We start from the raw sequence: 16,630 nt of genomic DNA on the forward strand, positions 1-16,630 counted from the left end.
GCGCGCATGTGCATGTGTGCATGCATGTGTGCGTGTGTGTGCATGCATGTGCGTGTGTAGTCACTCAATGTAGGTGGGGGCTAGAGAATAACCTATAGGAATCAGTTCTCTCCTTCTGCCATGCAGCCCTAGAGGATTGAACACAGGTTATCAGGCCTGACGGATGGTAGGTGCATTTACCCACTGAGCCACCTGACCAGATCTTAAATATAAATTCCTGAGCAAATGCAAAGGAAACCGCTTAATAAATGGATAAAGAGAAGAGAGATAAGGAAGAGGTGCCACCCACTCAACGCTCATGCTCTTTCCTTTTCTCTTTCTTTCCTTCTGTTAAGGGGTCTGCCTATCTCATGTTGCTGTTCTCAGTGTAAATCATTGTCTGTAGGCATGCTGCTTGTGCTGTTGAATTAGTGTTATCCCATTTCTAGTTTCTGTGATGATTACGTTAAAAGAACCTATGTCCACAGGTCAATATGGAAGCCAAGGGCTAAGTGGCCTCCAACCTCCACACACACACAGAAAAGAATTCTGGTGGGCTCAGTACTTCTTGCCGCATGGTCTTTAGGACTGCTCACATTTCTTTCATGCTTGCGAGAGCTGAGACATAATTTGAGATTGCATTTTGAGGATCCAATAAAACAAAGTAAGGGTCAAGTGACTTGAGGAGCCTCATCCAGGACAGGTAACCCTAGTTGACACTCCATGCACCCTACTCAACTCATTACATTAGCCCATGAGGTAGGTGGGGACAGTGTGACATACTGCCTTTATATGTGATTGCCGCCAGACGCCCAGTGTCCCATGCATAGGGCATTTGCTCTCTGGCTTTCAGCCCTTGGTTCACTAGCCTTTCGTAACAGTTGCTAATCAAATGCTATCCTAAGCCAGCAGAGCCACCTCAGGACTCATTCTTGTTTGCGTGCCTTATAGCTAGGGAACAAAGAATTGCTTCCATCCAGGACCCTTGAAACAGGGGAACTTGTCAAAACTTTAGGCATTTGGATATAAACATTGAGACTTCTAGAACTCATAACTTAATAGTGTCCCCTTATCCCTGACAAGCTTGTTTTCAGCTTCTGTGTCACCGTCACCAATGGCCTCATGGGTAATGTGGTTCTAGGAAGTGAGCTGTCCAGCATCCTAGGTTCAGAGGAGAAAATTTCTGCAATATGGGTCTACTGAAGTCAAGTGAGGTCGCTGGCCCGCAAGATGTGAGCTCTGGAAGGAGAGTAGAGTGTCAAGGAGTAGGGAGGCATGGATCAGGGGAAAAAGACTCCCCCTGCCTCTGGTCCCAGACTCCTAACAGGACGCCACTGTGAGAGACCGGAACAGCGCTGCTGCTCGTGCCCCTCGTTTCTGAGGAAACATTGAAAAGTTCTGCCCTTTCCTACAGGGGATGGGCAAAGAGTGTCTCCCTGAGGGGCCAGGTTGACACTGAGCTCTCTCTGTCCCCACCCTACTCTCCTTCTAGGCAGAAAGAGTGCTGTGGAGTCTGAGTGTGAGGTCTCTGGGAGGAAGCTAAGCACCGGGCAAAGCGGGCAAAGCGCAACTAGGCCCTATCCTCTGGGGCTGTTCTCTGGCTGTGCCTGGTGGGGGTGGGGGAGGAGTTGAGGGATGTTGAAAGGCTTAGAGGAAAAAGTGAAGATGGTTAGGAATCATCTCATCATCATAATAAGCGTGGCTGAGACCAGAATCACACTTCTTGGCATCAGACATTTTTGACTTCTTCTTTTGCTAATTTTAAAATTAGAATCGCCCTATAGAAAGTCTGGAATACGTAAAAAGCAATGTAGCCCTCAAGTCTGCCATCTTCACCCAGCCACAACTGTCACTTCGGCATCTACTCTTCCAGTTTTTATCCACACCCATATGTTTATGTTGCTGCTATAATATGGCTAGACAATACATATCCTATTCTTAACTCTCACTTTCGGCACTGTATGATAAGCACTCTCCTTTGGCCATATGATATTTTGCCTTTTCTCCTTCGGTGAGTATAAGATGCATACAGTAAAGTGCAAAGAGTATGGCTCCTAGTGGACAACCGATGATGGGCTTCTGCACATGTGTGTATCATGTAACCAACACTCTAATATATCCTATTGTGTCCTTAGCTAGTTTGCTCATCCCTCCTGCAGTAGAATTCTCTTATAATGGACCAAAGTATTTCCTGTGGCTGGGCAATTCGCTCTTTCCCTGCTGTGCAGTATTACACTTGCCTTTCAACCTCTGTGCCTCGCAGGGGCCTCTAGGAGAGAGATTCTATCTGCAAATGATCAACATGTGTCTGTAGACCTGAAGACACTCTATAATTGTCTGTTCAAACTCATGAGGAGCCAGTCTGAACCTCTTATTGTTTGGAGAAGGGGGAGCTGGAAAAGAGGTGGTCTGGTTTGGACCTCTCTATTTGATTCAGAGTGTACCTATGTGAGGTGGTTTGATTTATAGTCTTGACCTGAAACAAGAAACCAAAACAAACCCTGGCTCCTGCTTTGTTTGGTGCTTGAAGGGCTGTGTGGTTGGAATCGAAAGGTGTGTTCTGGAGAGGGACTGGTCTCCTTTGAAAGCCAAGAGCCATTGGCTTGTCATTCAGACGTGGATCCAAAGTGAAATGTTTGGGCCAGACTAGAAAGAAGGAGAAGTTGGAGAGATGGGGTAAGCCCCGGGGGAGGGGGAGGTATCCCACAGAGAAGGTAGTGGGTGGGTGGGGGAGTGGCAAGGCAGCCTCCCAGGCTTGAAAGAAGCATCACTAGCCTGGCAGGAAGGCTCCTGGGGGCCAGAGAAAGGGGTGCTATCTTTGGGTTAATGCCACTGGGAGGTTTGGCCCAGACTCAGCAGTTAGATTAAGTTTCTGAGAGCGCATTCCTGAGCAGAATGGGGCTCTGTTCTGCTGATTGGCTGATGTACAAGGAGACTGCTCTCTAGATGGGATTACCAGTGGCACCCTCTGCACTCTTTGCGTTCACCCGAAGGCAGGGCAGGGGAGTCCCAGTGCACACACATGTACACACTGCACTCAGCATTTAAGGCCTGCTTGGGACCCTGCTTCATGCCTTCACCTTTACACAAAGCCAAGTGTGTTTGGCCTACCTGGCAACATGCCGCCTCCTGGCTTCAGTCTAGAGATCACCGGGAGTTTTTCACGGGATAGTCAAGGATCTGGCTTAAAGATTCAGAGGCAGGGAGGCCCCTGGAGAACTGTCTTGGCTCAGGCCGCTGGTTACTCCTGTGTTGGTGCTGAGTGGTGGATTTCTGATCAGGTAGCACCAGCTTCTGGATTTTGGTAAAAATGAAGCTAGAAGTTGAGAATCACCCCGACAGTCTTGTTCATGTCTTCCCCTGTTACTGGAAATGGGGGTGGAGACGTGAGTCAAAGAATCCCATGCTTACTCCAAAAGATTTCAGTTACTCTTTTATTATAAGGGGCAAACTCACAGAACAGGAACGGGAAGTCCAAACTCAGGTGTGTAACATAGGAACCAGAGACAGTGAGCCCTGGTCAGGATGGCAGGTTTTCTCTGGGTACCCAAAATGTCACACCCTAACCTGGTCCAGCCTCTTTAAAGGTCATTGGCTGAAGGAAGTTCCTTGTCATTCCCTGCCTGCCATGCTGTGCAGGGAGGAACCCTTTGCTCTCACTGTGCCCTGTGGAGAATTTTCTTTATTGTTTAACCTGCCCTTGCTTTATGGTAGTACTCTCCGTACTCTCCCTCCGCTCACGCCTCACTTCAGGCCCCCTACTCTGACTTGATATTTGATATGCCACTTGGACTCCTCCCTCCCTCCCTCCCTCCCTCCCTCCTTCCCTCCTTCCCTCCCTCCTTCCCACACATTGTCTATTAGGTGACTACAACTCTAGTGACCCAGCCAGCAACTCCCCCACTCTGCTTTAGAATCAGCAGCAGATAGGTAACTTCAGGCCTCTTAACGGCTTCCGTCCAGTTCTGTCTGTGAGCTTCTCAGCACACAGCACATCCAGTAATCACAATGCCATCATGGAACTGACTTGAGACAGGAAGGTCCCGCTCTGTCCTCCGCCTCTAGTAAATCCACATGAGCTCCTTTGTGTCTACTGCTTCTTTAAAGGCAGTGTCGTCAGGAACTGAACCTTTCACGACTGCGGAGCTACCTACCAGTTAGTGTGTGGCAAGGGGGTGGAGCTGAGTATTCGAGAGAACAAGAGGTCTGAAGTCAAAGCTGAGATAACTGGGATAGGTAGCTTTCTCTGGAGCCTGTGAGAGTAAAGTCTCCGAAGACCACTGAATAGTCCTACCTATTGCTCCAGACGCCAATAGAAAACCTAAGGATCTGCTTTATTGTTCTAGTCACTCTGTGTTAGTGAGGGTTCTCTGGAGGAACAGAACTTGTAGAATGAATCTCTGTATATGTAGAAAGGGGATTCATTAAAATGGCTTACGGGCTGTGGTCCAGGTATCCCAACAACAGCTGCCTACCAAGAGAAGGTCCAAGAATTCAATAGTTGTTCAATCCATGATGCTAGATGTCTCAGCTTGTCTTCAGGTATACACCAAAATCTTGAAGAAGTAGGCTTTAATATCAGTGAAGGGACTTGCTGGGGGAGTGGGAGCAAACAGGCAGAGAGAAGCTTCCTTCTTCCATGTCCCCTACTTAGGCTGCCAGAAGATGGTGTAACCCAGATTAAGGGTGTGTCTTCCCACTCCAAAGATCTGGATTAGAAGTGAGTCTTCCCACTGCAAATGATCCAGTTCAGAGGCAGTCCCTCACAGGTGTGACCAGTCATCTGTGTTTTAGTTAATTCCAGGTGCAGTCAAGTTGACCAAGAATAGCCATCACATCCTACGAGAGGGTAAAGGCACCAGCTTCCTTCAGCCTCCTTGGCTTGGTACCTACATATTGTCAGAAGTAGCTTTGGAATTTTATCTGTAATACATACATAATGTATTACATCTTGATTTTTACTTTAAATTCTGATTTATACTTCTGCTGTATTTACTAGCCTCTTTAAGCCTTTTTTGTTTGTTTGTTTGTTTTTAAGAACAGAGAGGTAGAGAGGCTAAAAGGAAAGAAAGTATACAGGCTAGCCAATCAGTCCCAAGAACTTCTCTCATTCCCAGCCATCACTATGATGTTCTTCCTAAAACACTTTCCACTGCCTTGATTCATTATCTAGTACCTTTGAGGTTAGGTTGTTCTCAACTATCCATTGCTTACCAACTGCTTAGTCTATCCTCAGAGGCTTCAAGGTCAAACCAAAGTCAATGAGCAAACTGTGACTTTCCCAGTGCTGGCTTCTCTTTCTGGATGTTTTGGAGGTTGGTGTCTTAACGACTGGGATGTTGTGAATTCCAGTAAATCACAGGAAGATCTGCTCCCAGTTCTTGAGGACATTGCTGTCTAGTGGAGGAAATGACCTTCCGTGTGGCAGCCAAGTTGTCAGACAGAGATGTGAGCAGATTTTAATGAGAGCTGAGAAGCTAGCAATGTTATATTTAAATTTGGAGGGTGGGAGTACAAGAAAGACTCGGGAATTGAATCTTGAAGAATGTGTATGGGTCTGCTTTCATCTTTAATGTTTCGAATCTTTACATTCTATCCTCACCTTTAACACATGGTAGACAGACTTAGGAACAGTTTCTGGAATGACACAGATTCTCCCATAGTGAACACTAGCAAATTTTTTAGTTTTTATTTTTCTGTGTATGGCCTGCATATATGTCTGCATACCGTGTGCATGCCTGGTACCTAAGGAGACCAGAAGAGGGCATGATCCCTCAAACTAGAATTATAGATATTTGTGTGGGTGCTGGGAACTGAACTTGGGTCCTCTGAAAGAGCAGCCAGTGCTTTTAACCATTAAGCCAGCACTTTAGTCCCCGCCCCACCACCACTTCCCATCCTTTTGACCAAATTCTTAACCTAACTCAAGCTAGTCTTGTTGTTTCATGCCATTTCTCCACTAGATTTTTCTCACCACTTTTCTTTCTTCCTTCCTTCCTTCCTTCTTTCTTTCTTTCTTTCTTTCTTTCTTTCTTTCTTTCTCTCTTTACCTTTGAGGAATGTATAATTCAGAAAGGGGTCCTACAGATTTTTCCTGCAGTATCATCCCCAACCCCAAGCACACACCAGTCTGGTACAGGCTCTGCGTGATTCCCAAAGAAAACAAGGAGGGAACCATTTGCTCCAAATTGAAAAAAGAAATGTGGAGCAGCTTGGCTGACTTGCGGAATCCTGTGCACGCCCTGTGCTTTGGGATGAAGGGATGGCAGAGGAAAGAAGATCTGGGGGAGAAAAGAAAACACAGGTGGCTTCCTGAGCTGCCCCAGGAGGCGAAGGCAGTCTGCAGCTGCAGTCAAGCCAGCACCGCTCCATGGCAGCCAAAGCATGGAAAGGGAGAACTGGCTTAGTTTGAAATTGTGCCTTTAGTGGTAATGATGTGTTTGACTTGGCCAGGTGAGCAAGAAAAGCACCTAAAGATCCTTGGATTCAGAAGGTGCCAAGGAGCTGAATATATTAGTTTAAAAAGAAGAAGCAGGAGAAGGAGGAGGAAAGGAGAAGAAGGAGGAGGAGGAGGGAGAGGAAGAGGAAGAGGAAGAAGAAGAAGAAGAAGAAGAAGAAGAAGAAGAAGAAGAAGAATGCCTATAGCCCTAGGCCAAACTCATAGCTAATTTCTTCTATCTTCAGGTAAATTAGGCATGACTTTATAAGGATTAGCTGATATTCTCATAGACTCTTCAAATGGTGTCAGCAATTTGTTACAAGCGTCTAGACAGACCTGTGCTCAACAGAGCCTCTTAGCAGCGGATATTTGTCCACAATAGTCAGGAGCCCAATTTTACAGCAGTCGCTTTTACCAAACTGAGCTCAAGTCACAGGGCTTTTTTTTTTTTTCAAGAACAGCTTTAAAGACTCATGTAGATAGAACTTTCTTTGGACCCCCAGCTCCCAAATAATAACACGGAGATTTCTTATTAAGTATGACAACTTGATCTTACCTTAGGCTTGATCCCAACTAACTCTTACAACTTAAATTAACCCATTTATATTAATCTATATTCTGCCATATGTCGTTGCCTTTCTTCCATGCTGTATATCCGACCTACTCCACATCTCATTGGCGAATCCCCGCCTCTCTGATTCTTCCCAAGTTCCCCTCTCTCCCCAGAAGTCCCACCTATCCTCTCCTGCCTAGCTATTGTCTGTTTAACTCTTTATTAAACCAATCAGAAGGTGCCTGGGCAGAGATACATCTTCACGGTGTATAAAAAGATTATCTCACAACAGACTCATGCCCCCAACTCTTTGTGCACTCAGCAACCTATTTATGTACTGACCCCAAATAGTAAGTCCGTTGTCTAAGCCAAGAGAAAAGGGAGGGCCATCAGAAGTATATTGTACTGAAGTTGGGAGAGGGGTTGACCAGTTTGGTTTGAAACCACCAGCCATTTGGTGGGATAATGCAAGATGGCTCCTGTAAGAGGAAAGGAGACAACCTAGTGAGTTGACAAGTTCCTTCACACTCCATTTTGGTATATGCGGGACATTTAGTGATCTCTACCTTGATCCTGCTTTTAGACTTCCAGCTATTTGGGGGTCTGGTGACCAGTTTGAGACCTAGAAAACATATCTGAATTAAAGGACCATCATTTAACAGTGACAGAAACTGTAAGCAAAACAAACAAACAAACAAAATCTTCCGGGGAAAACGGCAGTTTTTTTCTATAAAGAAAATGGCGCTAAGCCAGGCGGCAGTGCTCATTGTTAATCCCAGCACTTGGGAGGCAGAGCAAGTTCAAGGACTACGCAGTGAAACCCTGACTCAAAAAACAGAAACAGCAAAAAAGAGAAACTACATGGTGCTTGTTTGTTTAGATGAATGAATTTTAAGAAATAAAATATTGAATCATCAGAGCAGAGTACTCAGGCTGTAGGAATTTCTCTGCTGGCCTAGGTCTCTATGGTTCTAATATGATGGGGATAGAAAAGTAGATTAGGAAGCAATTACTGTAGGCACATCAAAATGTCAGGACTTAGATTTCTAACTCCAATTTGTTTTTATGTATAAACCTTTTTTTCTGCAAGTATATCTGTGCACCATATGCATACAGTACCCACAGGGGCCAGAAGATGGCACTAGACCCCCCAATGAAAATTACAGATAGCTGTTAGCTAGCGCATGGGTGCTGGAACTGGAACCAGGACCTCTGGAAGAGCAGTTGGTACTCTTAACCACTGAGCCACTTCTCCAGCTTCATTAGCTGCCTTTTAAAAAGACTTATTGTATGCACGTGTGTGAGTGTGTGTGTGCGCGCACACGCGTGTGCGCATACACACACACACACACACACACACACACACACGCACACACACACACACACGCCCACAGAAGCTTTAGATTCCTAGAGCTAGAGTTAGAGGTGGTTGTGAGCTACCCAGTATTGGTGCTGGGTTCTGAACTTGGGTCCTCTACAAGAACAGTAGTCATTCTTAGCCACCAAGCTAACTTTATAGCCCCAGATTAAAACAAATAAACAAAAGAAAAACCAGCTACATTTTAATTCATTTTGAGAGTCATGGTCACCTGACTCTCCCAGGTCCTCTCTGATCCTGCGCCACCCCACTTCCCTGTCCACCAGTTATAAGCTGTCATCTTGTTTCCTCTCTTCCTCCTCTCCTCCACTATTTCTTCTTCTTCTCAAATTCTGTTTGTGTTTTCCAGCTACTCTTGGGAGTGGGACCTGCCCTGGAGTGTGGTCAACCTACCAAGAATCACACAGTTAAAGAAAGCCAGCTCTCCCTCTCCCAGCAGCCATCAAATCACAATAGGTGGATAGTGGTGCAACCCCAGGTTTCTAACTCTTCTTTCTTGTCGACTAAATGGATACTCCTAAAACACATACCTATGAAATATAGTTAAAATTAACCCAGGCATGGTGGCCCGCACCTCTAATCTCAGTCCTCCAGAGGCTGAAGCAGGTGGATTTCTGTGAGTTCAGAGTCACCTTGCTCTACTTGTTGAATTCCAGACCAGTCATGGCTGCATAGTGAGAGACTGGCCCTGTCTCAAATTTTAAAAGAAAAGAAAAAAGAAGAAGAATCACTAGGAATGTGAGCGAGGCTGCCGCACTTCCTTGGGAGCTGCCGTCCAGCACATCTGGAAGCTCTACGCAAGTGACACCTAGACATTTGTATCGCAGTCCAAGTATTAATTCAAAGAAATACGTGCTCCCAGTGAAGCAAGTGACCTGATTCTTTAGGAAGGTGACAACCACCAAGACTTAGTTTCGTGGGCAAGAGTGTCCTTGGATTCAGGAAGTGCTAACACCTACTCAGGGCGTTCTTTTCCCTTCCAAGGGCTTTCACTTCATCCCTAAGCTGTTGTTTCCTTCAGCTTCGCGCTGGTCGTTGTTTATAGTATGAAGTGTCCTGTGGCCTAGTGCTTCCCCTAGACTGCAATGGTAACTAACTCTCTTATGCCTTTGTGCTAATTCTGGCTAATCCTAATACACAGAGCTGGTCAGATGGCTTTGAAATTGAAGTTGCTGGTCCCAAACTTATCATAAATAAGTCTTACAATCTTTGTTCTAGTAAGTCTCTGCAGAGTTTAAACAAAATAAACTCTAAGACTAAACAAAATAAATTGGATAATTTAAAAAAAAACACTAAAACTATTTTTTAATATTTTTTTAATGAGGAGATTGTGGCATAAATAGAAAAAAATGAAGAAGGAATTTGTGTAAAAACAGGTTGATAATACAAAAGAGCTTTAAGAAAAAAAAATGTTGGAAGCCAAAAGTGTTTTTACACTTTTGTATAAGTGAAATGGAGGGCTGGCAAGATGGCTCAGTGGGTAGCCTCACTTGCAGGCAGGCCCGGCACTCAAGCCCCAGATCCTACAAGCCGGCAGAAGACAACTGACTCCTGAGAGCTGTCCCTACAGACATGCACACACAAACCGAGTAAATAAATCTGTTAGAAGACTAGGAGATGTCCACTGGACCCTTCAAGGGAAAGCCAGTGCTGGTGAGAGTCACAACCCTGACAAGCGTGTGGTAAGAAAGGAGGGCCACAGGAGACCTCTGTCCCCAGGGCAGGGGTCCTTGTCTCTCCAACCCGGAACTCTGGTTACAAGGGCCATGCTGATGAGCCCTTGTTTTCACTCCCTTGTTTTCAGCCTCCCCTCCCCCTGAGCTGGCCCTGACGGAGGCTGTGCTGGGATCCCGCTCTGCCTCTGCGCTCTGCCTCTGCGGACCACCAGGACTCACATGAATTTTCCCATTGCTGAGTTATATTTATATTTATATTTGGATGATCAGAGAAGTATGTGTGATGTGGGTTGTTGGCAAGTAAATCTTTTTTTTCCCTCTCTCTTTCTTCAGTGTATTTTTTCCAAACTATTTCATTGGGTCCAAAAGAAAGTGGAGCTTTGTGTGCCCGCCCACCTCCCAGCAGCGCCGAAACCAGATGAATGAGGATGGCGGCCGGCATCTCACGGTGCATATGGCTGCCAGACTTGCTGGAGACATGGCTCCATCTTTGACTTGTCTTTGAGGATTAATCACATTTCATGTTCTCTTCTGTCTTTTAAAAATATTTTTAATTGGTTCAAGCCAAAAAAAAAAATTCCTAAAGCCTTGAGCCAGTTTTATTGCAAATCATTTAATAATATTGCAAAATAGATTCTTTTTCTTTCTTCCCTTCCTCTCACACGCTTGCCTCTTCCTGCCTTCTCTCTTCTCCTCTTGTCTTGGCTATGATTTTTTTTTCTGACTATGATTTTTTTTCTGCCTTCAGATCCCCCCCCCCCCCAGCCTCTTTCATCTCCCCTCTATTCTTTACCCTTCCACCTTCCACATGTGGGGAGTTACACCTTAGCCGAGGGAAAACAAAACCAAGATTTGACAGCTAATCTGTTTGGCAGATGCAAAACGTCCCCACCCACCCATAGAAACTGTTTTCTATTTAAATAAAAGACAGCATAACTGCCTTGCTTTCATCAGAAACTGCGTTTGAGAAATATCATGTCATGTTTCCATGGCTGTCGGGAAAGAGTTTTGTTTGGAGCCAAAATTATTTGTACAATTGGATTGGCAGGCGAAAAAAAAAATCCCAAAGAGAGCAAACATATTTATCCACTGTCCTGGTCTGCCAAGTGAGGCATGAAGCTTGCATCTCCAACTTCCTAAATTGTGTGCAGCTTGTGGCAGCCTGACTTAAGCTGTTGGTAGAAGAGGGGAGGACCACGCTGGGGTATCACTCTTATGTTGACCTTTCCTTTCTCATCTGTTAGAAGCCCCCACTGTCCAGAACCTAATCTTATTTCTTTTGCATCCTAAGTACCAGGATGTCTGAGTGGTGGCATCCATGATGCTCAAGGGATACCACTGTACTAAATGCCTGCTATAGAAAACACTGGTTTGGGCCAGCCTTGTGAGTTACAGTTGTTTGGTTTTGGTGGTCTGTGTGCTCTGGCTACCCACTGGTAAGCGTTTAGTCATTTCCTCAAGTGCTCAGCTTCTCAGAAGCCTGCCCAAGTCACGGTAAACCCCAGTCACTCTCCAGGTGCCAGGCTCCCTGACCTCATGAGCACTGTCAACTGCAGCTTTACTTGGTCCCCTATCCTTAGCAGACGGCTTTTGTGGTTTTCCACTTGCAAAGTACTTTACTTCAAGGCTAGTTCGTGGGTGAGGCTGAGCTATGGTATCTCAGGTGACCGAAGGATTGAATGTGGTTTGTGGCTGTGTGACCATCGATAGAGCAGTTTAGAGCTCAGTCAAGCTCCACGCTTCCAGAGGCCACTTACTGAGGCAATGCCATCAAATCTCTGCCTTCTTCGCGGCCACACCCAAGTTCTCCTCTGTTGTAAACCAGAGATTCAGCCAGAGAAAGCACTCGGAATCTTTACTTTCTTGTCTAGAGTGACTGAAAGACCACGGGGTCAGTCTGTCACTGAGAAGAGGCTCTATTGGCCCAGGGTCTTCCCAAGCTCTGTAACTCAGTCGTAGACACAATGAGTTGCCACAAGGACAAGCTTGGAGGCCTTGGGGAATAGAATTAACAGTGAGCCCAGAAACTTGCCCATGGCCCAAAAGCTGCTAAGCATCTTAGCAGCTTTGCCAAGTGAGCTCCATGCGGTGCCCACGATCTGATGGATCTCATCCAGACTCAGCAGATAAGTGCAGGCTTGTCCTCTGATCTCAGAGAACATGGAGTCTGCTAGGACAGCACCATGTGTGATAAATGCCTGCATGGCCAGAACGCAACAGTGTTTGAGCCCTCAGCCTAGTGCACAAAGATGGGGGTGTGGGTGACTCCTGCAGCATCCAGCAAAGGTGCCAACTTTTCTGACTGCACAGAAAGGGCTTTAATTTGCCACCAGGGAAGAGGGTGTTCAGGGAGAAGGCCGGGTGAAGAACCTCTTGGAAAGCTGGGGTTTGGGTTATACTAAGAATGTAGAATTGAGACCCAGGTGCTCTGTGAACTTTCCGAAAATGAGGTAAACCTTCGGTTCAGATTTGACACTTTGTATTGAACATATGTAGGCACATTCCTCCAGTGTTGTAATTTAACTCATAGTTCTAATTATTAGTATTAGTATTACTATTTTAATATCTCAAGACAGGTTTCTCTGTGTATCCCTGGCTGTCCTGGAACTAGTTCTGTAGACCAGACTGGCCTCGAACTCACAGAGATCCCTCTGCCTCTGCCTCCGAAGTTTTGGGATCAAAGGTGTGCGCCAACACCACCTGGTTTGTTGTACTTATTATTAAGAGCTCTTATTACGGGCAGAGTGATGGAGATTACAGAGTAGGAAACGTTCGAATGGACTCAAGGTAAGATGTACCCGTCTGTGCTTTCACGTGTGCACCTCCGCAGTGAGGAAGAACGTGCACACACCTTCCCATGCTTTCCTGTTTTTCTCATGGCCAAGAGAATTTGGACCTGACGTTCCCTTTAAGTGGAAGAAGGACGTGTAGAACACACCTACAGCATGCCTTTGAAGAAATCCCTGTAGACAGTGCATCCAGGCGTCTCGCAGAACCCACTCGTGGGAATATGCAGCTTCCCTTTGGAATCTGTGCCTTTCAGGGGAAGGAACCAGGCAGTGCTCTGTATAGAGACTGAGATCCTATGAGCTTTCTCAGAAAGGACAATGTACTGAGACAGTAAGGCATGTTAGTAAGCTCAGAGCTGGCCCCAGAGACCAGGGCTTTTGCCCAGTGGAGAGCAGAGACATGAGTAGGTCTGGGGACCATTTAAGGAAGCAGTTATAAGAATGTGCAGAGAGAAGCTGCAGAAGGGGGGTGTGAAGGAAGATAAAAAATCAGAGTGGAGGAAACATTCCTGCCATGCATGTCTCAAGCACACAGGCAAGGACAGGTGTCCTCTCGTCATTTCCCGTAAAACTTGACCCACCCTTCCGCCAACAGAGGCCTCTTAACCCCATCTGTAACTGAAGGGCCTGCCCCTTATTCCCAGTGTGCCATTGTTGAGGGCCAGGAAGCTGCCTTGCAGAGCCTTGGCCTGGGAGCAGGTTGCTTTCCCCTTCACATGAAGCCAACGGTATGCTTCTGCATCTGCCTACTGATAAGGACTAGTGTGTTACTGATCACAGAGTGTCCTCCATCTCTGGCCTCCTTCCTGCCCAGGAACACAAGGACTAGGGGCCCTGATTTCTACATCATTCACCACTTCATTACTCTGCCTTTGATCCCTGAGTGAAACTCGATTTTACTGCCGCGGCCAAACTGGGAGTGATGGAAGTGGCAGCTAAGACTTAGGCTTAGGAGGCACAAGGAGGGGGCAGCAGCAAAGACCAAAGGGCTGCTTATTTGTTTGGAAGCCAAGAGGCCTGCCTGCCAGTCAGCCCGTGTGAGCAGTGGGGTACCCAGATGGGGTGTCCAGGGCCCTGCCCACACGGGCTGTTGTGCACATGTTGGCATCAGAACAAAGGGAGAGTTGGGCTGCGTGGCTGACCGGTGCCCAGCTTCATGCCACCCCGAATGCGCAGCCTTCTGTTTCTGCTCTAGCAGCTGTCAGAGGGTGCAGTGAGAGCCAAGAGGGGCTTAAGGAGGCCCCAGTGCTCTCGCATGAGTTGCTGAGGTGGGTGCCTGGTGGACCGTCTACTCCGTGCCTGGATGAGCCTTCCATTTTAGCAGGCAGGAGCCTGGGGCCATTACGATGGAGACGGCTTTCTGGTGCCAAACTCCTTTCAGTTGCTCACATCTTGCTTGCAAAATGATCTGCAAGGTTTAAGTATATTCTTGCTACAGGCGATTTTCCCTGGGATGATGTAAAGAAAGGACGGGGGGGGGGGGGGAAACAACACTTGGTGGGGTAGCTTTAGATTTATTAGACCGTGGAGGAGAGTGTTTCTTAGTGCCTAGGGAATTTTCCAGATGCCCCCGAAGTGCAGTTGCTCATAGCTCATTTGGTGGGAAGCTTCCTGACTTGGCAGGTACAAGACTCTCTACCCTGAAGGAGGATCAGGACCTTTGCGTATTTTCAGTGAAATGCTTTTAAAGGAGTGGCATTACCAGTGTTCAGATGGAAAATCATTCTTCATCCTAGCCAAGAGGCTCAGCCAGGCCAGGGCTACACAATGTGCAGGCCCCGGTGCAAAATGAAAATGTAGGCTCCTTTGTTCACATGGGGTGAAGGGTTTAAGATGGCTCAGCAGTTAAGAGCATTGGTTGCTCTTCCAGAGGACCCGGGTTCAATTCTTAGCCCCTGCGTAGCAACTCACAACTGTCTGTAACTCCGATTCAAGGGGATTGGATACCTTCTGACCTCCTGGGTACCAGACATTCTTTTTCTAAAATAACTGCCCTTAACCACACTGAAAATGCTCAGGAAACATTTGTGTTAGGACCTTGTCCTTCAGCTCATGATGTTAACCAAGCTTCGTGAGACAATTTCGGTTCATCGGTCTTATAAGCAGTCATCTAACTTGAGAAGCTTGGTTCCCATGACTATCGACTGTAATATGACCAAGACCCAAGTTGGGCTCAGAGGACATATATGATCAAGTTATGACCCCTGTCCTTAGAGAATGAATGCTTTAACACGGAAAAGAAATGGGCAATGATCTTTTCATAAACAACAACAAAACAAACAAAAAAAACCAACAAAAAATAACAAAGAAAAAACAGAGGTCTTTCTTCCCAACTGTGGCCTGACTGACAACTTCTAGAAAGTTCTATTAAGTGGCAGCCTCCTTGACCTTGCCAGTCTCTTGATCACCAGGTCCCTCTGTGGTGGCTATAGTTTATTTGCGGCAGTTGTTTTCCGTGTTATTTCTTCCTACCCTGCTTGCCTTTCTGAGTGGCCCATTGGAAACAGCACTGCAAGCAGGTCGAGTCTTGCAGTGAAAGTTCAGGACGTCCAAGGCTGAGAGAAATGAGCAGAATTTGGGATGGTCTACACTCTGAAAATGGTTTTCCATGGCTTCCTTGGTACCACACTGAAAAGAGGGTCTGGGTAAAATACTTTAACCCTTTCTTCGTGTTCTATTAGCTTTACCCCTTCTCTTAAGATAGATCCGGCTGCCATCCTGAGAACCCAGAATGTTCCAAATGTGGCTGTATGGTAGAAATGGCCAGCTTTTCAACAGCATCGGTGATTTGGCCCATGCAAAGAGATTTGTTTCTTAGACACATGAATTGTTTGAGGAACATGCTGCTCTTGCTCCAGATGAGTCTCCATTCTTTCCCAGCCCTCACACAAAGCTTACGCAGTAGAAACAGCTATGGGACGCCGGAGGATGCTGAAACCTTGTGTCAGGACTTTCAGTTCCTCTCAGATTCCACATCAGAGTGCCGCCTGGGGTGTCCTTGTCACCTGGGAGTATCACCAGGACATCCACCGAGTCCTACCTATCCTCTATCAGAGCGTATTAGTCATTAGAGACTGTGGGTTTTGGGCAGCAGCATCTTGGCTATGACCATGGTTGGTGACGGAGTCACTTTTCACTGTGAATGTGTGAGAACCTAAGAGGAACTGGAGAAAAACATCAACATTCCTGTTCTTTCTTCTCTTCGGTCTCCATTCTCAGAGCCTTCTTACAGCTGTACGTGGACATCTGTAACCTGACAATGACCCATATCCAGGACAGCTGAGTAGGACCAGTTCACTCTTAGGGTATTGCAGAAGAAACTGTTCTGGTCACCTTCTAGCCAGATTCTCCATGCCTCCCCAAACTTACGTTTATAGACACCCCTCGTTTCACTCCATACAGTGATGAGACTGTGCATTCTATGCTTATGAACCTCTGTATACCACTAGAAGCCAGGAAACGTCTCATCATTCTCTTAGGGCCCAGAGTAGATACTGAAGAGCGTATTGTGACTTACAGCACCAACCCATCTTAGGATGCTGTGCTGACATTCTCTGCTCACATCTACCTGGAACCTCCCTTCCTCTCCACAGATCTCCAGGACTTTAAGTTAGATGTGCAGCATGTGATTGAAGTGGACGAGGGGAACACAGCTGTCATTGCCTGCCACCTGCCAGAGAGCCACCCAAAAGCCCAGGTCCGGTACAGCGTCAAACAGGAGTGGCTGGAGGCCTCTAGAGGTAAGGAACGGGCAAGAACTCCAAGACCAAGCCCCGGATCCCTGACTTCCGATTGCTTTCATTTGTTTCATTGCTG

The 16,630-nt window shown here is 46.5% G+C and overlaps 1 protein-coding gene across 6 annotated transcripts in view; it reads left to right on the top strand.

The window, feature by feature from the left end:
• Window positions 1–16,630, top strand: part of Boc (BOC cell adhesion associated, oncogene regulated) — a 73,566-nt gene that overhangs the window by 37,304 nt on the left and 19,632 nt on the right. For all 6 annotated transcript variants that reach the window (XM_041673413.1, XM_041673417.1, XM_041673416.1 and 3 more), the window contains one exon: window positions 16,408–16,554. In XM_041673413.1, the coding sequence (XP_041529347.1) occupies window positions 16,408–16,554 (147 nt within the window). The remainder of the gene's footprint in view (window positions 1–16,407; window positions 16,555–16,630) is intronic.

This window comes from Microtus oregoni, unplaced genomic scaffold, assembly GCF_018167655.1.
Source record: "Microtus oregoni isolate MIOR12 unplaced genomic scaffold, Mior012 000023F_ref0000262, whole genome shotgun sequence".
NCBI lineage: Eukaryota > Metazoa > Chordata > Mammalia > Rodentia > Cricetidae > Microtus > Microtus oregoni.